This window comes from Adiantum capillus-veneris, chromosome 5 (assembly GCF_014529385.1).
Source record: "Adiantum capillus-veneris isolate H3 chromosome 5, ASM1452938v2, whole genome shotgun sequence".
NCBI lineage: Eukaryota > Viridiplantae > Streptophyta > Polypodiopsida > Polypodiales > Pteridaceae > Adiantum > Adiantum capillus-veneris.
The window spans coordinates 24,361,334-24,386,005 of NC_140935.1; the positions used below are offsets into that span (position 1 = coordinate 24,361,334).

A 24,672-nucleotide genomic window follows, 5' to 3' on the forward strand; every position below is an offset into this window, starting at 1 on the left:
AGCGTGGCTATAAACATTTAGAAACACTTCACCCAGCAGTGCTCATATGTCAATAAGAACCAATTTCTTATGTAAAAATTGTATTCAAAACATTAACTTGATTTTCTAGTCCACTTGAACGGTTTGTGCGCACTGCGAAGCCTAAACTACATTATGTTGACAGATTACAAAGATTCGTTTTGGTATGATGAAGCTATGTTGAGGGATGACAAGTCTAAGTAGGATTGTGCTATGAAACAAAAAAATTTATTCATTGTAGAACAAAGAGGCAAATACCATCATAATTGTGTGACTACATTAACCTCTTCAATCTTAGCACTACCCGTGTCCTCTTTCAGGCTATCCTCTTGTTTATCCTTGTTCTTTTTCTCTTATGATTTTCAACAACATTCCTAACGTGTCCCATCTCTCATAAGGCTAGCATTTGATGTCTTTCTTTTGATGGGACATTGTGATTCTCATGAGTTTTCTTTCATAGTACTTGTTGTGTTCTTCCTATCACCATGAGAAAAATGAGGGTTGCATTCTGCTTGCCTTGTTCAATACACTCTCAAGCTACTAGCTACATCATCAAAGTTCAGAGTACCATCAAGAAGTGCAAAAGTGTTTATGGACATGATGAAGGTAGAAAGCACCATAAATATATAGCCTTCATTTTTTCCTCTAGCTTAACTCCTAATCTTATAATCAAATGAAAATGACGTTAAACTTGTTTAAATGTAATGCAACAATACTATTTGCTCAAATCAAACGGCCTCTACATAAGGTATATCTATTGGGAGCAATTCTTTTCTCATAGGCTTTGTCAAAACTATGATCTTCTCATCAATAAGATAGTAAAGAAATTTCCAATTGAAGAACTATGTCAAAATTTTACTAGAATTAAGCACTACTAGCATTTAAATTAAAACCTCACACCCATAAATAATAAGAGAATGAACGTGTATCTTAAATAAGCTACAGACTAAGTTTTGACACAAATTTAGTGCAAACAAATCGTTGTTAAGCCGATAGGTTGAATGTCCTATAGCAAGACTACATAAGGGAACTCCAACAACCTAATCCACCTTGTGTGGGAACCAAAACTCCCATACTTTACAACAAAAAACCTCACCACAACCCTCACAACAGTTGAAAATCCTACATTCCTAAGAAAAAGACTGCATCAGAATGCCAATGTGGCTCCATACAAATGTACAAAGGCATTATCCATAGAATCTATACATAAAAGGGGAGATACAAGGACTTGAGATTGCCACAATGTTAGACATTGTGCACAAACATGCACAAAATAGTGCAAGCAAAGTAAGTGTAAAATGTTCCAAAGACCTATCCAATGGATCGAGGGAAAATTTTACTTCAACAAGACCTCAGCTCAATCACAGTTGAGAGGAATAACCTAATCTCGCCAACGGTGTGCATAGACAATTGTCAAATAACTCAAATAAAATAAATACACCCTCATAGCTCCAAATCACAAAAAGTTGGTTGCATAATATTTGGTATACATAATACTATACACTAGCAAACCCAACTTACATTAAAAAATTTGGATGCATAAGTGACATAAGCTCAAAATTTACATGAGTCTAACATAAATGACATAAGCGCACGAGTGCTTCACAATACATAAGAGACATTTTATATGCCAAAATCAATTGTGATTTAACATGACCAATTCTTCTTAAACGTTGTCAAAATATGGTTGCGTTTAGACAAGTGCGGCGGCAGCTTTCCCTGTTTCCCTTGCCTCCACTCTACCTATTCACAAAAGGCGGCAACAATGACGGAACCAAATTGAATTGTCAGTACAATAGCAAATAAAAAATGTTCCAATTTGAAAGAACATTGGATGGTGAGCGGGTTGCGCGCGCACACAACTTCAAGCACATTGTATGGAAGTTGCTTGAATTACATAGACCACCTCTCTGCTTGAGTTGCTGGTGTCTACGAGCTGCTTTCAAACTGGCAAGCCTAGATCGCTCAATCTGCTCTCTACAATGCAGAAAGAAAGCCTTCAATCAGCACTAACTGACCTTGTGCTCACCTGCACGAGGATTCAAAGCTTGTTGTGGGTTGTGATGCGACACCTATGGATCAACAAGGCACCCTGGATTGTTGTATGAGGAGCTAGAGCATCATAGATTTTTGCACGCACTCAAAGATACATCTTCGGCGCGCTCTCGCGTCTTCCCACAAACCCAAATTTTTCAAAAAACATGAGAGAGAGAGAGAGAGAGAGAGAGAGGCACAGCTCCTCCTTGCTTGAGGGATAAGTATAAAAGTTCTCGGCAATTTTACACCCAACATTGTTTACGACGACTCAGAATTGGCAACCTACACATTAATTGCATCTCCCACAACTACCAAAAGAAGATTTATCTACTGCGGTATTCTGAACTTAAATTGCTTTGGGGTTCAAATGTGCCAAGCAAATTTTTCGTCGCACTGTGTCAACAAGTTCATATAGGTTTTCTGTATTTTATTTGGCACAATCAAGAACGCAACTACATTGCGACATGAGAAGTACCTGAATCATGATCCCGATTACCTTACTTGTATGAAGGTTTTAGCTCACTACATCCCACGAAGTAGGCCATTTTAGGTCAGAGTCCATTGAAACAAGCCATAAAGGATTCGGATCACATGAAACAAGCCGCTTGGATCTGGATGTTAGGCGGTTCAAGTCCAATCCTCTACCCTCTGCATCATACAAGGGTCACCACAACTACACCCGTAGATGGCCACACAATTAAGGCTAAGTATTTCTGGGCTTTGCATCTTTTTTGCGTAACTACAACATACAAGTGATTTTCTCTTTATCTACGGCAAACACAATCAACCCAAAGCAACCATTTGCAATAAGTGCCTATTCATAATCTTCTGCATTCACTGCACATGCCACACAAAACCAAAAAATCAGAAAGCTCTAAATATTATTTCCAAACCTCCATCGTCTTGGATCTGAAAAAAAAAAATCCCATCCTCATCTACCATCAAAATATTCCATCAGTGCTCTCAACAAGCTCATTGTAGCACAACTTTCATGCATTCTTTGTAGAATATCATGCAAATTCAAATTTGTTTCAAGTTCTCACCAGAGCAAACAACATGCACATGGTGACAATGGTAGTGATTTATGCAATTACATGCTTCCTATCATAGTTGCAACCATACTTGTAAAATTGTTTCATAGGCGTATGACAAAATGATATCATACTTGGCCAAAATTTGCAAGAAAAACTGGCATTAATAATGATTAAAATTCATAGTAGTTTGGAGACTAAAGTATGATGTGAAAAGTTTTATATTTCCATAATACTGTGAATGCTTACCATGTTCAATCGTTTCTGTTTTTAAAATAAAATTAGAATCACGCATGTTTCAACTTCAAAGGTTCACACATACTTCAATCATACCATACCCGTATCTTTTGCCGTATGGGAAACATATGGAAAAAACTATGCTAATACAAACATGTGCTTTGATGCTCACTTTGATTGACAAACTCTTCTTCCATCAAGTTAGACCATTCTCTTACACACTGAGAGGTGAACCTCACTTAGTGTGATGTACAAGAACATCAATGTCAGATAGCAAAAAGCGGGGATATAGCCCACAATTGTGTTAAGCAATTCGGACCTGCCTGGCTCTCCGGCATATGGTATTAAGGTTTCTTGGGAAGTTTCACCAGGAGCTTTTTGTATAGATGCCATGTTGGATGGAGATATGATGGCCAATTGGATTAGTAGTTGCAGATTGCGTAAATGCTGTCGCACACCTTCCCTGGCTTGAGAATTTTGCTTGTATAGACAACAAAGAAGACGACGAACTTCTGTCCCAGAAAATGGCAGCATCTGGGTTGGTTGATAATATCATGTCAATCTTCGTCACTTTCACTAACAACTACCCGCCTGCGCTGAACCGGCTTCCTAGGTGGTGATGGTTCATTTTCCGAATCATCTTCCCTGCTTTTCCTCTTCTTAGGCATTTCCTCATCTGCGTCCTCCCATCCTCCTTCCTGCACCCATTCACCAAAGTCTTAGGCACGACCAATCACAATCAACCCGCTCAAAAGAGCTGACCTATGTCAATCCACAAGTTCCTACCTTCTCCTGCTCCCCCTCCGAGTGCTCTGCTTCATCTCCTTGCTCCTCTTCCTCGTCAACCTCAGCCACATCTGCATCTCCATCTTCCTCCTCCCTCGGATTTTCTTCCTCATCGTCGCTCTCATACTCAGAATGTTCACTCTCCTCCGCATATCGTTCTTCGACATCTCGTCTTTGAGGTGGTGAGGGATGCCTGCTCTTTATACGCTTGCCTATTGCCTCTCTTGCCGTTGCAGAAGACTGCTTGTTCACAAAAAAGAAGCTTCTGAAAAATTGCTTGTTTACAGAAACGTAGAATGAGCAGAACGACCAAGGCTTTTATGTGAAGGCGTCCATAAGAAGGAAAAAAATTCTGCACTGGCATAAAATAGTTACCCTTTTTGCATTCATTATTCGCCTCTCTGCTCTAGACTCTTCCTCCATCTGTCTCTGATACTCATCTACCTCCTCATCCTGTTTAGACAAGTACAAAGGTATAACTAAGCCTCTCAATTTATAAAAAACAAAGAGATGTTAGGCTCAAGATTAATAAGTATATAACAAGTTCACACACTAAAAGAAAATGCAAGATGAGATTAAACCTCCATCAATGCCCCTTCAAGGAAACCAGGGGACAGCTGCTGTTCTGCTCTCTCCCTGGTTGGATTGTATTTGCGATTGATTTTTTCTTGTTTCCTCTGCAAATCTTCCTTATTTCTTATCCTCTTTTGGTGTAGCTGTAAGCATCAAGCACACAAGAAAGCAAAAGTGATGGCTTGTAAATCATTGTCTTCATTTCAAGTCTCAGACAAAACATTAGCAGTGAGTCATTTAACGTTCTTGATTCACGCTAGATGCTAAACATAGAACTGCATAATCTGAAAGTGACTCGAAAAAAAGGGAACCTTCTCAGCTTCCTCCTTTTCCCTTTCTGGATCCTTGTTTGTGATGACATTTTTCACTTTGTAAATTTTTCTGTTTCTTGAATCCACTAGAGCTGTCAACAGCCGATGTGACTTAGAGGAGAGTGAGGATGGCATGAACTTCATCTTCTGCAGCAATCTTCCTTGAGATTGTAAAACTCCCTGTGGCACTCATAGCTCTCTCTCTCTCTCTCTCTCTCTCTCTCTCTCTCTCTCTCTCTCTCTCTCTCTCTCTCTCTCTCACACTGGGTGAAGTCTTCCTTATGGGAGACTTCAATGCTCGTACACGCAGTGAGCAGTGTGAGACATATGACCATGAGGACCCAGAGACACTACACACTCTAGATGAGGAGGCTACTATGAGAGACACAGCAGACAGAGCTCCAGTCACAGCTTACGGACGACATCTACTTCGACTTGGCTCCCAGCACCGTCTCGTTATCTATAACGGGATGGTCCAGTGGCCCACCTCAGGGGGCCTGACTTGTATACCACATGGAGTTGCAGAAGGAGGGGGGAGTACAGTCGACTATATTCTGGGACCCAGGGAGGCTACACACCTTATCACATCCTTCACCATTCCACCCATACCCATCGGAGCCGACCACACATACCTCTCTTTCTCCATCACCGGAGATACCGTCCCGTTATCTATAACGGGATGGTCCAGTGGCCCACCTCAGGGGGCCTGACTTGTATACCACATGGAGTTGCAGAAGGAGGGGGGAGTACAGTCGACTATATTCTGGGACCCAGGGAGGCTACACACCTTATCACATCCTTCACCATTCCACCCATACCCATCGGAGCCGACCACACATACCTCTCTTTCTCCATCACCGGAGATACCATCACACACAGCTCCACTACACACACTCCACACACCACCATCCATTTCACACATGAGCTAGCCTCTATTTACTCGGCCAAGGTCGAACATGGCCTATGTCTCCTCCACCCATCCACACCACTCTCAGTTCTCACATCACATATCTCTTCCGTTCTCCACACTTCAGCTATTAGCTCTTTTCCACACACCACTCACACAGGACGCACTCCCCCCCCGGGGCTATGCCTCAGAACCGCTGGTATGATGATGAGTGCAGAGAGCTATACCGACGCCTCCATGCACGGCGAGCCTTAGGAGAGATCACAGAGAGAGAGGCCAGACGGCATATGAAGACGCTGACACGCCAAAAGCGGCGAGCATTCGAAGAGGCACAGGAGCTTGAGCTATACCGCCTATTCATGAGCATGGATAGCGCGACGGCATGGCGCACCCTGCACGAGCCACGTCCGACTACAGCTATTGAGGACCCACAGATATGGCATGATTATGCAGAGCGACTTTATGAAGTGCCAGGGCAGCCTCCTATTCCACAACCACACGAGCCTCGCCCCACGTGCTCCTCCTTCTTTACAGCAGAGATGGTAGAGAGGGCCATACGCCGCATGCAGCACAGACGATCAGCTGACCATACTGGATTACAGAGTGAGCACATCATTTATGCGGCCTCCACTATAGCCCCGTTGATTGCACATGTCTTCAACCGGGCTATAGGGGAGGGCTTCCTAGAGGAGTGGACACAGCACACCATAGTGCCTATCCACAAATCTGGCGACACCCTGGACCCAGGGAACTACAGGACTATCATGATTGGCCACACGATGGCCAAGCTATATGGAGCAGTACTTGAGGCACAGCTCAGCTGCTACGCAGAGATCGAGGGTTTACGAGCTCCAGGCCAGGCAGGTTTCAGACGAGCTTTCTCCACCATTGACCACATCTTCGTTCTGCGCTGCCTCATTGATGGGGCAAAGGCGCGGAAGAAGAGGCTTTACTGCTGCTTTGTGGACTTCCGCAAGGCCTTTGACACAGTCCCACGCGAGAGACTCTTCCAGCGCCTTCACAGCATTGGGATACCGACAGAGATGATTTGGGCCATATATGCTCTCTATGAGAGGGTGACGGGTCGGGTTCGTTGCCCAGGCGGTTTTTCAGAGACCATTGCTAGCACCATTGGTGTTAAGCAAGGATGCCCACTCTCCCCGACACTCTTTGGGCTATACATCGACGAGATCTCCGACTACATACTGCGAGCAGGGGGAGAGGGGAGCGACTTGGCAGGTACTCCGGTCCACATCATGTTATATGCTGATGATATTGTGTTGATTTCAGAGTCACCCGAGGGCTTGCAACGCCATCTTGAGGCCTTGGACGAATTCAGCACACACAGAGGGTTGACTGTGAACCTTGGCAAAACCAAGGTTATGATCTTTCACACATCCAGTGCAGTGAGGAGCGCCGCCACCTTCACAGCAGCAGGAGGACAGGTTGATGTAGTCACCTCCTATGTCTACCTTGGCATCACATTCACCAGCCTACCAGGACCCTTCACTATGAGGCAGGCTGCTGTTGACAGGCTCACCCGAGGATATGCAGCTCTGGCCATGCTAGAGCGGAGGTGCCACCAGGCACACTTGCAGGAGCCTTGCACGAAGGGGTGGCTTTTCGACACCTTAGTCACCCCGGCCTTGATGTACTCGGCGGCAGTATGGGCACCAGGATTGACAGCTGACCAGTGGACACAAATTGAGAGACCACAGGTATATATGATCTCACGCTTGCTCCGCAGCAAGAAGACAGTGCCACATGACATTATTAGAGCCGAGCTCGCCACACCACCTATGGTTGTAGAGGCACTATTCAAGACAGTTTGCTTCATCCAGAGGATGAGAGAGCTACCTCCTGACAGACTTACCCGTAGAGCATTTGAGGCAGCTATACAGCTATCAGAGAGTGGGCATGAGAGAGCATGGTACTCACAGGTCAGAGCATGGTTTGAGGGACACGGTCTTGACATGGAGAGCCTACCACCATTCGAGTACGACCCCCACTCACCATATGTTCACCTCTCTCGCAGTGAGAGGAACTTGGTATTGAGACAGGATCTGTGGCAGCTATACACTAGGAGAGTCTGGGAGGCACCTAGCTTGGGGACGAGGATGTCAGATTACAGAGACCAGTTTCTCACCATATTGTCTGGGGGGTTCATACAGAGACCACGCTACATGGACACATATATGCCACATAGCTCACGGGTGGCAATTGGTCAGCTGAGAGTGGCTTCACACAGGTTAGAGATTGAGATCGGTAGACATACTGGTGTTCCCAGGGAGGAGCGAATCTGCAGAGCCTGCACAGAGGAGGTGGAGAGTGAGGAGCACTTTGTATGTAGATGCAGAGCATACACTGAGATCAGAGGCAGGTATGAGGCCCTATTTAGAGGACAGCCCACTCTCCGAGAGATCATGGAATCTCGAGATCAGAGACAGCTCGGACGTTTCTTACTAGAGATACAGAGCCACCGGGACACACTACTACAGCCACACACAGCTACACAGACAGAGGGGAGACAGTCGCAGCTCACAGACTTCTTTCAGAGGATTTCCGCCCCCCCCTCACCAGACACTCAGAGGGGAGTGACACTCCCACAGGCGGAGGTGAACCGAGCTAGACGACGACCACGAGTCACAGGCTACAGGGGCGCGAGCTCCCACCACCGACAGATCGAGGAGATCTGAGCCCGGGAGCGCCGTGCCACTGAGGAGCGAGTGGCTCAGATGAGGGCTGACCCGACAGCTTTCATCCGGGTAGCCTTGGCACCAGACCCACCCATGTACCACATCTTACATCCCCCCATTAGTACAGGATGGAGCTAGATAGCTTGATGCACTCTCATGATTGTACTACCTTGAGCATACAGACATGCATATACCCCTAGAGATAGAGCTCCATCCCTCCTTAGATACTCCACTACCTACATTCAGTTCAGTTTTGTATCAATTTTGTTTCATTTGTCTTTCCGATAGACGGATGACATACACACAATGTACATTTGATTTGTCTCACAGGCCGATTTCGGCCTGACATAGACGTTAAAAATCTTTCTTTCTTTCTTTCTTTCTCTCTCTCTCCACAGCCCCTCGCGTAACCACCACCCCACCCCACCCCTCCCCTCCCCCCCCCGCAGGTACAGCAGCAGCAGTGGTCACAATTTGGCAGCAAAATCAGATTTTCTGTTTTTCGGACAGTTGCAGAATTTTCAGAAAATTTACAGGAAATTACAGAATTCAGAAACTACAGAAATTGATGATTGTCAAAAATTGCAGAATTGGCAGAAAATTGCAGAAATTGCATAAAGCGGATTTTTTCTCGTTTTGACCGTATTTTGCAGAAATTGCAAGAAATGCACGCCATGTATGCTTAGTGTGGAACATGTACGCATAATGTGGAAGCACTTGTGCGTGTAGGTCAATTTTCTCTCGTTTTTGGCACCGATCAAACATGAGGAAGAAAAATGATAAGGCCGACCCCTTAGAAGATGCAGTTCAAAAGTGCAACGAAGAAATGGTCGAAACCATTAACAAGATTAACCACCACCAAAGAATACGCATCTGTCGAAAATATTCTCATCCCGACAAGGAGGAAACCCAGCAAGAGCTCGCTGTTGCTGTCCGTACCCCCCCCCCCCCTCTTCTCTCGCCATCGCTGCCCCCTGCCCTCGTGTAGCCCTCCCACCCTCACCTCCTCCTGCACGCAGTCCTCAGCCCGCCCCCTGCGTGTTGCACCTGCTCGCTACTCCTCCCGCTGCCCCCATTGCTCCACCACCCGCTGCCCCGTCGCCCGGCTGCCCACCCATCCCCCTCCGCTGCCCAGCCCGCCTGCTTGCCCACTGCCTCGTCCGCCTACATTCGCCTGTAGTCCATCACCCTTTCTCTCTTGCTTGTCGGGTCTCGCCGGCACCCTCGACGTGCTCGGTCCAGCAAGATGTCGACGCTCCTCCGCTTCTTTTTCACAGCAGCAGACACAGACGAAGGCTCAAGCTCCACCACAGAGGGACTCCAATGAAGCCCCCTCGCCCGACCCCACTGAGCCCACCATTCGACTTGCTCTCTCACCGACAGAGTAAGCGAGCCTAGCCGCAGAGGTGGACCGCCTACAAGCGACTTCCGTCATCTGCAAGATTCTCGGCACTAGACCCAGCAGAGGAGAGCCAGAGCTGCGTGATCTTCTCCAAGCCCGCCTTCTCGCAGAGGTGGGCAAGATCTTGGACATTCAGTTCCTCAGACGTGGTTACTATCAGATAGAGTTTGAGACCTCCGAGATGGCGTCCAAGGTCATCGCAATGAGCCCCTTGACCATCCGAGCAGTTCGAGCCCACTTTCGACAGTGGAGACATGGTTTTGACCCAGCTTCAGATGTTCTGGTAGAGGAGGCAAACCTTCCCATCTCCGTCCGCTTCCCTGGTTTGAGAAGGGAGTACCTATCACTTTTGTCCAGGATAGGCTCAGCGATTGAAACTGTCCTGGAGACACCTCGCACGGCACAGTAGCTGCCAAGGCGGCCGGCATTCCCTCAGTACGTGTTTTGGTCAGGGACACCCACACTCTCCCGAAGGTCATCCTACTTCCTAGGGTGAGTGGGGGTTGGTTCCAACAGAGCGTGGAGTATTCGGGCCTCCCAAATCAGTGTTTCATATATCGAGAGATGGGCCATCTTGCGAAGGCCTGTCCACAGAGGAGACCCTAACCTACACCACAGGCCCAGCCCCAGCCCTCAAGGGCTGGCCAGTAGGAGCAGGCAGAGCCACAAGGTACGCATGCAGCGCCACCCTCTGAGCCTGGGGCTCAAGCAGAGGAGGGATGGCAGCAGGTTCGTGGTTTACGTCGGCAAGGGCCACCGCGCCAACCTGGCACTCAGAGTGGTCCTCAGGCTCTTGCCCAACAGCAGTGGATTCCCACGGGGAACCGATTCAACCCTCTTCAGCATGACGAGGTCCCTACTCCAGCCTCACCTTCGACAACCCCCCCTCCTCCCCTCGAGTTCCCCCCCTCTTCCGCCCCTCCCCCTCCTCCTTTTCCCTCTGACTCTCCATCTCACCCTTCTACCGTTGTCGATCCCCCTCGCCCCCTTTCTCCCCCACCCCCCCCCCCCCCGACTCCCTCGCCTCTCCGGTTCCGCAGTCGTCTCAAGGGGCAGGGCCTTCCTCGGCTGCTAGGAGATCTCTTGGTAGCGCCTTTTCCACGAGTCGATTAGCGAGAGAGGGACAACCTTTCTTGCGACCCCCTCTTCTTGTGCAGACATCTCCCTTTGCAGCAGTTCCTCGTGGTCTGACGAGCTTCGATATTCGTCACCGTTGGGATTTCTTTGCCTACGACTTTACATGTTTTCTCGGCAACACCTTACCAGACCTTGAGGCAGCCTGCTTCAGAGTTCATGTGCTGATCCTTGCAGCTAGGGGGATAGAGGCCTTGGACTCAGCGGTTGGCTTCTCGTTCCCCTATTCGGCAGCGACCACGCTCAGAGTTGGAGTAGCTGCAGACACAGGCCCTAGAGTTCTCTCATCACATGGGAGACCTAGGGGTTACAGACTTACTTCAGACTCTTTGGCCTTTGGCCAAGTTTGTTGTGACGCCTCCAGATGCAACATGATGTAGACACATTGTGGTTCACTTTTTTGCTAACAAGCAGTACCCGCCAGCTATGTACACATACATGAGGACTCCTGGACAGAGGAGGTTGCTTTACGCATGGCTTGGTCTACTTTGGCTTGGGCTAGGCATTCTTTGCAGTCACACCTATCTCCAGGACGTCAGATGCGGATTACTCCCCATCCAAGCCAGCCTAGCACGGTTAGCTATTGTGGCAGCATCAGTTCTCTCTCGCTCCCCATGAGAATCGTCTCATGGAACGTACAGGGATTAGGTGGGCCCTAGTTTCAGTGTCAGAGGGGCCGATTGCGTCAGGAGTTTCAACGATGCCTTGTGGGAGGAGAGATTGACCTTCTTATGCTACAGAGCATCATCTGTGTAAGAGCCGCATTAGACGTTGTGGTCAGCTTTTGCGTGGACGATATGAGACTTTTTGGTCAGCTGCATTTGGACCTGGAGGAACTTAAGGCGAGGTATGTATTACTATTGCGGATTCTTTGCAGCAGGCCATTGTGGGCAGAGGGATTATTTGTGCCACGCAAGGCTCAGTGGATCACTATGCAGGTTTAGGGTTGTCTCGTGGGCTTCCTGAACATCTATGCGCCCAATGTGGCAAGTGCACGTGCAGAGTTTTGGTCTCAGATTGTCGAGTCTCTGCCGCAAGCAGAGCAATGGAGCATAGGGGGTGTTCAACATGTTGGAGGAACCCTCTGACAGGATTGGTGGTAGCCATACTACTATGCATGGAGTTGAGCTGGCAACTTGGAAGAGGTTTTGTATGACTGCAAGTTTCAGATGTGTGGCAGCATTCGAGCTTTGTGAGGCCCCCAGACAGCTTTCCTTCTCTCGTTCGGACCGCAGAGTGGGAGGCGTGAATCTATCTCCGATAGATCGCTTCTACACTAGTGACAACTTCTGTGACTTGGGTGGGACAGTTGGCATTTTGGCAAGGACTTCCTTTTTGAACCATGCTGATAGGCAGAGGAGGGGGAGCACGATGCTTCGCATCCCAGACACGGTCTTGCTGGACTCAGCGCTTAGAGAGCGAGTGGAGGCTCTTTGGACAGAGAGCTTAGACATGCAGGATTCTCCTGTTGACAGAGTAGCCTCAGTACTTGCTCAGCTTAGTCTACTTTTTCTTCAAGAGTCTTCGACTCGCCTGGCTGCAGTGAGAGGAGGAGCAGCGTCTTCGACGGGGCGTTGCTTCCTTGCAGAGGATGCAGGAGCAGCATCCAGACAGTCCTTGGTTGGAGGAGCAGTTACAGCAGGCTCGCCAGGAGCTCGTCAGCACAGAGGAGAGGCGCCATGAGTTTGCTTTCCATCAACAGGCATCTCAGTGGACCCACGTGGGTGACAGAGTGACAGGCGCTTTCTTTGAGGCAGTGGGACCTCGGCATACGCATGCCAAGGTCAATCAGTTGAGGAGGCCCGACGGGTCAGTTGCTTCAGAGCCAGAGGACATGCATGCAGTTGCTACTGATTTTTACTGTGATTTACTGTCTACAGAGCCCCAATCAGAGCGTCAGGATGCATGGGCAGAGCAGGTGTGGACACACATGCCTTGTCTTGTGACCGAGGAGATGCGTCAGAGGCTTGAGCTGCCTCTTCAGCTAGAGGAGCTACACACGGCTCTTAGCGCACTCCCCCGTAGTAGCTATCCAGGTGAGGATGGCTTGACTCCGAGCTTTTTCTTAGAGTATTGGGACTTGCTTGGCTCAGATCTATGTAGTGCTTTTCAGTACATCCTGCACACAGGAGAGATGCCTGACAGCATGAGTGAGGGCTTGATTTACCTCATTCCCAAGGAGGGTGGCTCCCTGTTACTATGCCCCCTTCCTCTTTTTGTTTTATGCTGAGGCGATGAGCAGGTTTTTGGTTTCACAGCAAGTCAGTTTACGTGGCTTAGCGCTCCCTATTCGGGGAGATGAGCTACTGGACATTGAGTTTGCAGACGACTCAGCCTTGTACATGGATGGCCAGGAGGCCAACCTACACAGGTGTGAGCAGGCTCTTGAGACTTTCTGTTGTGCATCTGGCGCACTGATCAACTAGAGAAAGATAGTGGCTTTCTCGGTTGGTAGTGCTTCTACGCCCGATTGGATGCCAGATGAGGGGTTCAGGTGGATTCCCCCAGGGACCGCAGTTCAGTACTTGGGCTGTCAGGTTGGTTTGGACTTGTCTCCCGAGCAGCAGACTACTCCCCTCCTCCTGTCTATCAGGAGGAAGTTGTTACATTGGAGCTCCGCACGACTTTCTCTGGCAGGCAAAGTTGTAGTGGCCAACCAGGTGTTGTTGGCGACTATATGGTACATCACTTCTTGTTGGATCTTCTCGAGTTCTAGTATCAGCCAAGTAGAGAGGCTGATCAGGAACTTCCTTTGGTCAAGGCGTGACACTCAGATAGCCCAGGCCAAAGTGGCATGGCAGGTCATCACTCTTCCTTGTTCTCAAGGAGGGTTGGGGATAATAGACCCTGCACTGCACAGCACAGCACAGCAGAGCCCTTCTTGGCAAGTTCATCGTCAGAGGACTTCTTCCAAGTGAGGAGCCATGGAAGGAGTTCTTGCTTCAGCGGCTTAGTGCTAGGGTGCCTCAAGGCTGGAGGCCCCTGGCAACCCTCAACTCGATGGATTTTCACAGAGATGCGCAGAGTTGGCTAGAGCAGGAGACCGGCTTCGCTATGAGTCTGCTCCGGTCTTGGGAGCAACTACGGCGAGGCCTGGAGCAGTGTCAGCCTACTTGCACGGAGGAGCGCCTGAGACAGCCCCTTGTTTGGAACCCCATGGCTAGCACTCAGAGAAGCCACTTGGTTGGTAGTCGTCCTCGTGTTTCCTGGGGTCCCATGGCAGAGGGTCCAGCACGCTCTTTAGGTGACTGGTTACAGTTTTCAAGCTTGTCAGAGGAGCTTCAGGGCATTCAGCTACAAGGCATGAGAGGGGTGTAGAGAATATGCCAGGACATCTCAGAGGCAGTACCAACTGAGTGGCTCACACCTCTCGAGTCAACAGCGCCCAGATGGATGGGAGCCTTCACGCGACTGGAGGTTCTCATCTCAGTTCGGGCTTGCTCAAAGACTATACCCTCCCTGTTTTTGGAGCTACAAGGTGAGGGACGTTTACACAGTTGCAATAGAGGCTCCATAGGTGGCAGAGTGCTGTTTTTCAGAGGATCCGAGTGGTGGACATCTGTGGGAGGATTTGTGTCATAGATCCCGACCCAGCAGCTCTTGAGACTGGCCACTGGAGACTCTTGGTTTGGGAGAGTTGTCCATTGGCACGAGTACAGTGGGATCCTGGAGAGTGGATTTGGAGGGACCCTTTCTCCTTAGCAAACCATCCAGGTGACCCTCTCTTTCAGTACACTGTTCGACTGGGACGTCACATACTGGCAGCGCAGAGAGAGGCTCGTCCTACTGCAGCACCTCATTGGCAGGAGGAGGGTCTCAAAGCTGAGTTCTTGGCAGCTTTTTGGGAGAGGTTGTGGGACTCCAGAAAGCCGAGGCAAGTCACTTTGTTCCAGTGACCGGTTGCACACCGAGCTACATCAATTGGGAGTTGGCTTGTACATAGTGGTCTCTCGGCCGCATGTGCAGCTTGTGACCATCCTGTGGAGAGTCGGTGTCACTGTCTTTGGGACTGTCCTTTGGCACAGCAAGTGTGGCTTCGTGTTCTTCGACTGATGCCAACTCTTTCCACAACTCGGCAATACACATAGGGAGCAGCAGCTTGGTCTACTCGCACTTCAGTTTGAGCTATCCTCCACCAGCAGGATTATAGTGATGCAGGGGGGTCGATCTACTCTCCAGCCTGCTACAGAGCTTACTCCACATGAGTGGTGCAGTAAAGAGAGGAGTGTTGGGAGCTCAGTAACGGCCCGACACTCTGGTTCATCTGGCGGGCCCGCTGCTTCCGCATCTTCGAGCCTCGTCCTGTACCATCAGCAGAGACTGTTCGGGATCTTTGGCTAGAGTTGGTCCATACTCCCAGAGGACAGTTCGAGAGACTCCAGAGCAGCTCTGACCGCATGCGGGAGCGCAGAGAGGCGTTCCTTCGACTCTGGCGTCCTGGGCCTTTCTTCACCATGGTCAAGGGTGTGCTCAGATGGCACTACCGTCCACCTGTGTGGCTCTCCCTCCTCCCATCTCTTGATTTAGCCTCATTGTACATATGTTGTTTTTTCATTAGGAGAGTCTCCCCATCATGATTGTTGTAGCCCTCTCTTGCAAAGGTGGTTGTAGCCCCATCGGCAGTTTTCATTAACTAATAGAAGGATCTTTTTCTCGGAAAAAAAAAGATCAACCGCCACCTATTAAAGACAATCAAAATGCTCGAGGATTGCGTTTCGGCCCAAGAAAGCAAGATCACGGCAATGGGAGATCGGATGACGACCCAAGACGAAGAGATTGCGTCACTCAAGAAGGAGAAGGCCGCATCAGCTCCATGGAAGCGAAGGACTTTTGGAAGAAGAGACCAACTCTTAAGAAGACGGGCATCTTTCTCGGGGATGACCTTATCCTCTAACAGGTCGCCCATATGCAGGAAGTAATGCCAGAGGTTAGAGCGGCAAGGGAAAAAGGTAAGATTGCTTTCTATCGAGATGGAAGAGTGGTGATATTGGAGCCACGCTCCACATGACGATGTGGGCCTATGGGACCACACTCAAAGTTGCTACCTAGAATTGTAATGGATCTATGCGTCTTGATGTGGAAGTAATGCCAGAGGTTAGAGCGGCAAGGGAAAAAGGTAAGATTGCTTTCTACTGAGATGGAAGAGTGGTGATATTGGAGCCACGCTCCACATGACGGTGTGAGGCCTATGGGACAACACTCAAAGTTGCTACCTAGAATTGTAATGGATCTATGCGTCTTGATGTGGGTGCTTTTGAGGAGAGTTTTACCGGGAGAGACGTCATCTTCTACTCTGAGACACATCAGCCCCTGGGCAGTCTATGCCTCATATTAGTGGATACAGATGGGAGACAGTTTGTAGACAAGAGACACGATCAGAGCACAGAGGGTGGGGCTTGAGAGGAGTAACAGTGTTATTCAAGGAGGAGTTGCAGCCATTGATACATATAGCTCGTAGGGATGAACAAGCTAGGTACATGTGGGTGAGATTGAGAGCAGAGATTGACAGATATCTTTACATTGCCATTTGCTACTTTCCCCCGAGTACGTGAGTATATGCACCACCCAAAGGACAGTCCCCCTTCTCTATTTTGGATGATGACAGATGGGAATTCTCTAGAGATGGTGACATTATCATTCTAGAGGACTTCAATGCTAGGACTGCCCATCATCAGACGGTATTTTATGATATTTCAGGGGAGAGGCTGAGAGAGTTGGATGTTGCAGAGACGGGCCTATCCAGGATATCACAAGATGGGGAACATATTGAGTATGGACGGCACTTGATAGACATGGGGACTGCACGTGGATTGGCCATCTTGAATGGCCTACAGAGATTTCCCGTTGCGAGAGGCTTCACACGCTTTCCACACAGACATGGAGCCAGCGCGGTAGATTATGTCATGGCACAACCGAGCCTCATCTCTAGCATCCAGGATCTCTATAGTTTGGCCCAGACCTGTGGGGGTGGCAGTGGATCATGCTATTGTGTCGCTGACCATCTCTTTCCAGTTCACTGTAGCACACATTCCACGAGTAGCAGACCCTATTCGCTACACCTTCACGCGGGAGATGGATTCTGTATACATAGACGGGATTTACAGACGCCTATCCATTGAGGAGCCAGGACGACCTCTGGAGGAGCTTACTACTATACTGACACAGACATTACATGATGCAGCAGCAGAGGCATACCCACACACAAAGCCTGAGCAGAGACATCGTTCTGGGAGCATGCCTCAGGACAGCTAGTATGACGAGGAATGCCGTCAGACTAGAGCTAGCCTTCACAGGAAAGTGCTTTTGGGAACATCACACACAGACAGTCATAGACTGACTTCCGACGCCTAGTGCGGCAGAAGAAGAGGGCATTTTTGGCTCGACTAGAGCAGGAGCTATACCAGCTATTCTTGAGTCAGGATTCGCGTGAGGTGTTAACCCTCACGGCACACGGACATCCGATGATCTATAAACGTTGTATTATTTAGAGTCACGTACCGGGCTTGTCGGACCAATAGGAAAAGGGTAAGAGTGATCGCCGATGAGAGGCGCACTCTAACTGGGACATTCAAGGGATTAGTTGGCTAAGCATGGGCGCCCAAGTGTGAATGGGGTGAGCTCATATAAAAGCCAACTAAACCTAATTTTTACTCATTCTCTCATTTGTGCAATAGAAGAGTGCTCTTGCTCCATCTCCATCTCCATCTTCTTCTTCTTCACCTCCTTGTGTGAGTGTGTGTGTGTGTGAGAGAGAGAGAGAGGGAGAGTGTGTGTGCGATCGAGCATTACGAAGGCACGACGGCGACGAAGCGGTTGAGCGCGGCACGACTGCAGCTTCTTCTTCATCGCGGCGAGGAATCCACCACGAAGGCAAGCGTAGAGCGGTGAGTGACACACCCTTTGCTCTCTTGAGCTTGCTAGTTTAGGCTTGTTGTGTGCTTGGAGCCATTTGTGGCTCGCACACGGTGTATTGGCAAGTCCCTTGCTTCGACAGTGCGGCAAGGAGCGCACATTTTTGGCGCCGCTGCCGGGGAAATGCCTTACACTAAGCTCGGTTAAGCACTTTACGCTTTCTTGTGGTGCAATTTCTATCATAGGAAAGGCAGGGAATGAGTGTGTGTAGTTGTGTGGAGATTTCTGTTTTTTGCATTTTCTGGTTTGCACTGCACAGTTAGCATTTCTTGCGTTTTTTGCATTTTCTGCATTTTCTGGTTTGCACTGCACAGTTCTGTCAAGTTTCAATTTCTGCATTTTCTGTGTTTTCTGTGTTTTCTGATAGTGCACAGTTAGACGCACAGTTAGTTAATAAAGTAGACTAGTAATTAGACGAGACAGAAAGTAGGTAGGTGAAGTCAACGCGCACCAAAACGCGTACCAAAAAAAAAAAAATCCGAAAAATAAAAACGTGAGTGAGAGGGAGGATAAATTTTCGAAAATAAAAAACGTGAGTTATAAAAACGGACGGGTTGGTTTGTATAAAAGTAAGATCGAGATCGGGATCATTTCCCCAAGCCCAAGCCCATGCCTCAGTCCTCAGTCTTATGATATATACTAGACTCACTCTTATATATATACCCTACCTCCTCAAAAGGGAATGAGAGCATGTGGGACAAGTCCTCCACTCTCCTCCCTTCTCTTTCCACTTGCACCCTTAGACTTGCTATTTGGAGCCTAGTTCCCTAGCTAGGAAAAGACTGTTTCGGGCTTTTCTGGAGCAAAATAGAACCAAACGGTGGGCTGTAAAGCACAGCGCGTCCCTCCTAGCGATACGCTCGTTTCGAGCTATCACACGGCCCATTCCACGACAAGCTCTAAAAAATCTAGCAAAAAAACAAACAAAAAAACACGCAAAAAACTAGTCACAAGGCCTCCTAGAGCAGCTTTTTGATACCTTAGGGTATCAAAAGCACATGCACTTACGCTCTGGGCGGGTGCTAGAACACGAGCATATTGAGGGTGCCTCTGTTCATACGGACATCCATTACCCATCCACGATAGGCTCTAGACCCTCAGCGGGGACACAAGGTAGCACCACCCAAGACCCTAAAATAGCCGCTAGTGATTCCTCCTCCGACTCAGAAATCATGGAAGCATACCCTACCCAAAACATTGAGAGAGAAGGCCATGCACCTCCCGAAGCTCCACAGCCTAGTACTAGTATGTTTAGCCGTTTCATGGAAACATTAGGTAGAGCTACTCGCTCGGAACCTGATGCAAATGAAGCACACGAAGGGGGTAGGGAAGTGGACTCTCCTTTCACATCGCACGTAGACCCCACACCCCCAAAGAGTGTCCATGTGGATATCCTGCCAACTTCTTACCAAGAAGACCCTGTTGAGCTGCCTCCTTCAGAAGTTCCCTCTAGAGTACCGTTGGTGACAAGTAAAACCACGGGGAGCAACATTGCTTCTACCTCACAAGAAACCGTTAACACGTCGACTCTAGAAGGATTGTTCATTAACGATCATTGGACATACGACCTCCACACTGAGGTGTTGACGGATCTACACTCTGGCCACGCCTACCATGTAGGATGGATAGAGATTGTACAATCCACCTCTAGTGCCACGAGCATCGAAGATCAACAGAAAATGATCTGTAATGTTATCCATGGCATTATTCAATCGGAAAGGCAAAACCGAGGGGTAAATATACTCTCAACTGGCCCCATGAGATTTCTGGATACGAGCAAGGCTCAACAGCCTACTCTATCACAAATGGAGACTTCTCTAATGAGTCCCATGGACCCATCTTACGTCATTTCACCTGGGTCCTCTATGCAATCAGAGCCTCCGAGCGACAACTTTAGCTTCCCTAACTTGGCTCAACCCTCTACTAAGGAAAACACAATGCTCACTCCAGGGATAAGCCTGACAGAGAATGTACCGATGACATCTACGGTTAGCGCAGTGCCACTACCTAGTGTCGTAGTACCTAATATGGGGCCTCGACCGTATGTGCCTCTAGCCCCTTATGCACACATGGCCCCCACACCTCCAATTGTACCACTTGTTTATGCTCCTCGAGTGCCGCTCCCTAGCCCTTATCCGAGTGGACCTATGCCCGGTTATGTTCCATATCCTGCATCATCCACACATATGCCAAGACCGGTACCCGTCCCTCTCCCACATATGATTCCAAGAGTACCTCCACCGGCCCTGCCTCCTCACATAGGTGACTTGGCAGTGTTTGCTTAAACCATAGGTCGATCTATCGCGGAAAATATGCGTCATGCATCTGATAGAGAGCCTAGAAGTAAGGCAGTACAAATTGACAAACTCACACAAAAATTCAATGGGGATGAAGATGCTAGAAAACACATTGAAGTGTTTGAACAAGTATGTGATTCCTTAGGGGAACGCAACGAACTACATAAGTGCAATGCCTTAAGCTTGACATGAAGTGGGAAGGCTGGAGATTGGTATAGAACCCTAAGGGTGGACGAGAAAACAATCTACCCTACCCTTCGAAGGTTTTGGGGTGTAGCATCTCAGCTACAGAAGGCCGAACGTAAGGAAGGAGAGTCAGTAAGGGACTTCATTAGTCGTCTAAAGCACTTAAACTCTCGCTGCCCTGTAAATGAGCGCTTCAACAATAACCAACTGCTTGATCGATTCATTCGAGGGTTGAGGAATGAAGGAATCTATAATGGACTAATGATTAGAGGTATCACAACCTGGGAAGATGTCACTGCCAATGCAATCCAATTAGAGGACAACTTGATGATAGCAGGCATGAGGGTGTCTACTGACACGAGATCCACTAGCTCACAAGCCATTGAGTATGAACCCATGACTGCAAAGCCCATTGCCAATGAGCCAAAGGTATTTGAGACATTCTTGACAGACCTCACCAAGGCAATCCAAGAGTTTCTTAAGGATAATCGACCCCCTCAAAATAGTCACATGTATCCAAGAAGGGAGCAACAATGGTGTTCCATTTGCTTAGGTCCACATAGCACTAGTGAGTGCCCTACGTTTAGAGTAAAATTTAATGGAACTTGCAACGCATGTGGTAGGTATGGTCACCAAGCTAAGGATTGTTTAATGATCAAACGTATGATGGCAAATAGACCACCTGTAGCCTGGACGGATGCACCTCGAGCCCCTGTATTGATGCCTGCTCCACCTGTTGAGCAACTACCGCAACACATGGTCCCTAGATCTCAAAATGTTGTACAAGCTACACCGCTACCACCTCCTGTGCTAGGACCACAGCCCCCGCATCCAAGAGTCGCCCCTATGAACCAAGTGGGTTGCGAGCCATCTAATGCTCGCACTAGTATTGCCTACGGACTTGATACATTGGAAGAGTGTCCTATATACTACATGGAAGATTGTTGGGGGCAAGTCAAGCCGGTTTATCAAGCTGCTGCTCTCGCATCCAGAGGTCAAAATATCAACACCCAGGCTAGGAGGCCACCTCTTCAATGCTACGTGTGTGGTGGACCACATCGGGCAGCAGAGTGCCCTATTAGGCTGCAAAAGAATGCTGCACAGATGCAAATGAATCAAGGGAGCACGTCTGCAATGTCAATACTCACATGTAATCCTTGTGGCATAGATCACTTGATTGCCCAATGCCCCTATAACCCAAATGCGCCTAAAATCACACCCCTAAATTTGGTCGAAATTGCTAGTGTGACATCGCCAATACCACCCATCGCACCCGCTTATGCGATTACACGGTCCATGCTTCAAGGGCCAGGCCATATCCTCGAAGAGAGAGATACCGCGTCAGTTATCCAAGCAAAGAAAAAGAAGACACGAAGGAAGAGGTCGCAGAATACGGGAAATTCAAAGCCATGTTCCAAAACAAACATAGGAACAGGAGATGACCCCGTGTATATGAATGACCTCGAGGATGATTCAGATTCAATCGAGACAATGGAGACTGGAACCAATACCACAAAGGGAAAGACCGACAAAGAAAACCGTAACATGGAACCAAATGAAAACCGAATAAGAGAAAACCATAAAGAGCCTCTGAAAACACCACAAGTGTATCCAAATCCAATCCAAGACCCCCAAGATAAACCGCAGGGGCAAAAAGGGAAGAATCGTAAAAAGAAGATTGGGACGTACCCAAACCCAGTAGACGAGATTGAGCAGGTGAAACATCTAAGAGGTTTAGTGGAGGAGACTCAAAGGAAACTAGAACCAGAACCCATGCATGTCAAAATTCATGACACAGTGTTTCCCACGCAAGTTCATCCACCCTACATGAACCATAGACCGTTAGCCATATCTAGTATCATCCAAGAAGGGAGTGAGGACGGGACATCAGAAAGTGAGCATACACCCTTCTTGTTGGAAAGGATGTTTAACGAAGGAATACCTGATCCCATTGAGGAATATAAGATTCCATCCTCACCAGTTCCTAGTCAAGGACCTACACCCTGCAAAACGCCAATGAATGTTGCCAAACTAGTGGACTTCATGTCTTCTGAGGTCCGAACCACAATCATAGCAAAGCTGTATGGAGATCCTGAGTTATTCCTTGCACTTCGAGCATTCCTTAACGGAGAGCTACGAACGGGATTACCGCAGTTTGCGCAACCAAATAGGCCTGACTCGATTATGATTGATGAGGAAAATCATGTGCAATCACTTGACTTAGATGGACACGAGTCCGTGATCGAGGTACCCATTAACGAATTAGGGCAGTATTTTGAAGGCGACGAGTCTAATGCAACCCTACCCATCACTACCAAGGGATTAACTATAAAGGGAATTCTTGATGGTGGTGCAAGAGTTAGCATCGTTACAAAAGATTGTTGGGAATCCATGGGAAAACCCCGCCTCAGTGTTACTAACATTGTGGTAAAGATGGCAAATGGTACCATAGCCAAACCTATGGGGATACTCAAGGATCTTAAGATCAAAGTTCTAGGACACAAGGTACGACATACGTTCATTGTAATGGATTTCTCTAAACACCTTATGTCATATGAAATGATTTTAGGACGACCATTCATGAGGGAAGCACAAATGGTTCATGATTGGTCTAAAAATCATGTCTATTTGCAATTCCAAGACTCTGTCCTTAGAGTGGATTTGGTGACTGGTAAGGTACACCCCTTAGGCAGTAAAACCATTATTGATCATCGCTTTGACACCACAGTTCACTCGGCCCCACTACAATATTGTTACACTTGTAAGAAAGATACAGACATTGGCCAAGATTCTCCTTATAGGGATATCCTACCTAGGATGACTTAGTCGGACAATGTGGATTGGGTCCACCTAGCAGCAACCATAGACACTTGGGGAAATAGGGGGACGACCTGGGTAACACCTGAGGGGGATGAAATGCCTGTACCCTTAAATATGCTACAAGCAATGCATATCGCTTCCGACAAGACTCATCCTAATGTCACGAAGAAAACATACAAGTGGGTCCCTAAAGCTTCTTTAGTGACCATAGCTAGTGCTAAAAAACAGAAGCCTTGTAAGAAACGTACCACTCGCTCCAAGAAAAGTAAGAAAATGTTGCGATGGATACCTAAACGACTATTGGGAGCCCAAGGCTACTATCAAGGAAATGATCAAATCTGGGTGCCAAAACGTAGATTGTGCTCTTACCTATCACCTGACCCAAGTGAGCCCAATCCCGTAGCTCCAAAACGAATCAATGATCGTGGAAAGGGAAAGATCACAGAATGCTACATACCTAGTCCAGAGCTAGTTTGGGTACCAAAGAAAGAACGATTTGTTCCACCTAGCTCAGGAAGGGGGGAGTCCCATGAAGCTTCTAGCTCCTCATGTAATACATCCATAGAGGTAAAAGCTTCTACACAGCCTCCATCTATAGTAGTGGACCTCCATGAAGCTACAAAAGAATCCACACCTCCCAGTGTTCAAGAATCACCCGATGAACCACTTCAAGTTCGATCCTGGGAGAGTATCTTACCACCCTTGCAGCTTGACGAGGCACCTAGGGTAATAGAAAACTACTGGCAAAAATCCTCACCTATTACCAACTGGAACAATTGGTTTCAAAGGGTGACAAGCTCATTTCAAACAGTATGATCTACCCAAGGAAGGGGGGAGTGTTTGCTGACAGTCATCATTCATTTGTTCCCCTCTCAACCTTTTTCCCTGACCTCTCAATCACCAATCTTAGGGAATGTACATATAAAGCTTTATACTCACAAAAAACAAAAAAATAAAGAGCAAGAGCAATTAGCAAACGAGTATGCACATTAAAAGTCAAAACATTGACCCAGACCTACACATTTACATCCGGTATACTGAAAGAGAAACCTATGTCATGAAACACCTTTGATCCTCATCACTTGAGTGATGGAGGGTAGGTAAGATTAGTACGATAGGAGTGTTTCTGTTTTAGAGTTGAGAGATTAGCGAAGTTCTCTTTTCCCACTAATGTGCCTCTTGGAGGTATTCCTTTTGTTTCCTAATGTGTACAGAAGCGTGTTGCTATTGATAGGATTTGGACCTTCATGGAACCTTTCTCTCGTTCACACTTCAAATCAAGCGCGACCATCAACACAAACAGGTGTTTTATATCCATTAGCATT

General features: G+C 47.9%; 1 protein-coding gene across 1 annotated transcript in view; it reads right to left on the bottom strand.

The window, feature by feature from the left end:
- Window positions 1-3,467: 3,467 nt before the first annotated feature.
- VIP4 (leo1-like family protein) overlaps window positions 3,468-24,672 on the bottom strand; it is a 107,829-nt gene continuing 86,624 nt past the window's right edge. The window contains exons 7-11 of the mRNA XM_086512065.1: window positions 4,994-5,173; window positions 4,691-4,825; window positions 4,485-4,562; window positions 4,110-4,349; window positions 3,468-4,021 (exon numbers count right to left, since the gene is read on the bottom strand). Of these exons, the coding sequence (XP_086368191.1) occupies window positions 3,881-4,021; window positions 4,110-4,349; window positions 4,485-4,562; window positions 4,691-4,825; window positions 4,994-5,173 (774 nt within the window). The 3' untranslated portion in view covers window positions 3,468-3,880. The remainder of the gene's footprint in view (window positions 4,022-4,109; window positions 4,350-4,484; window positions 4,563-4,690; window positions 4,826-4,993; window positions 5,174-24,672) is intronic.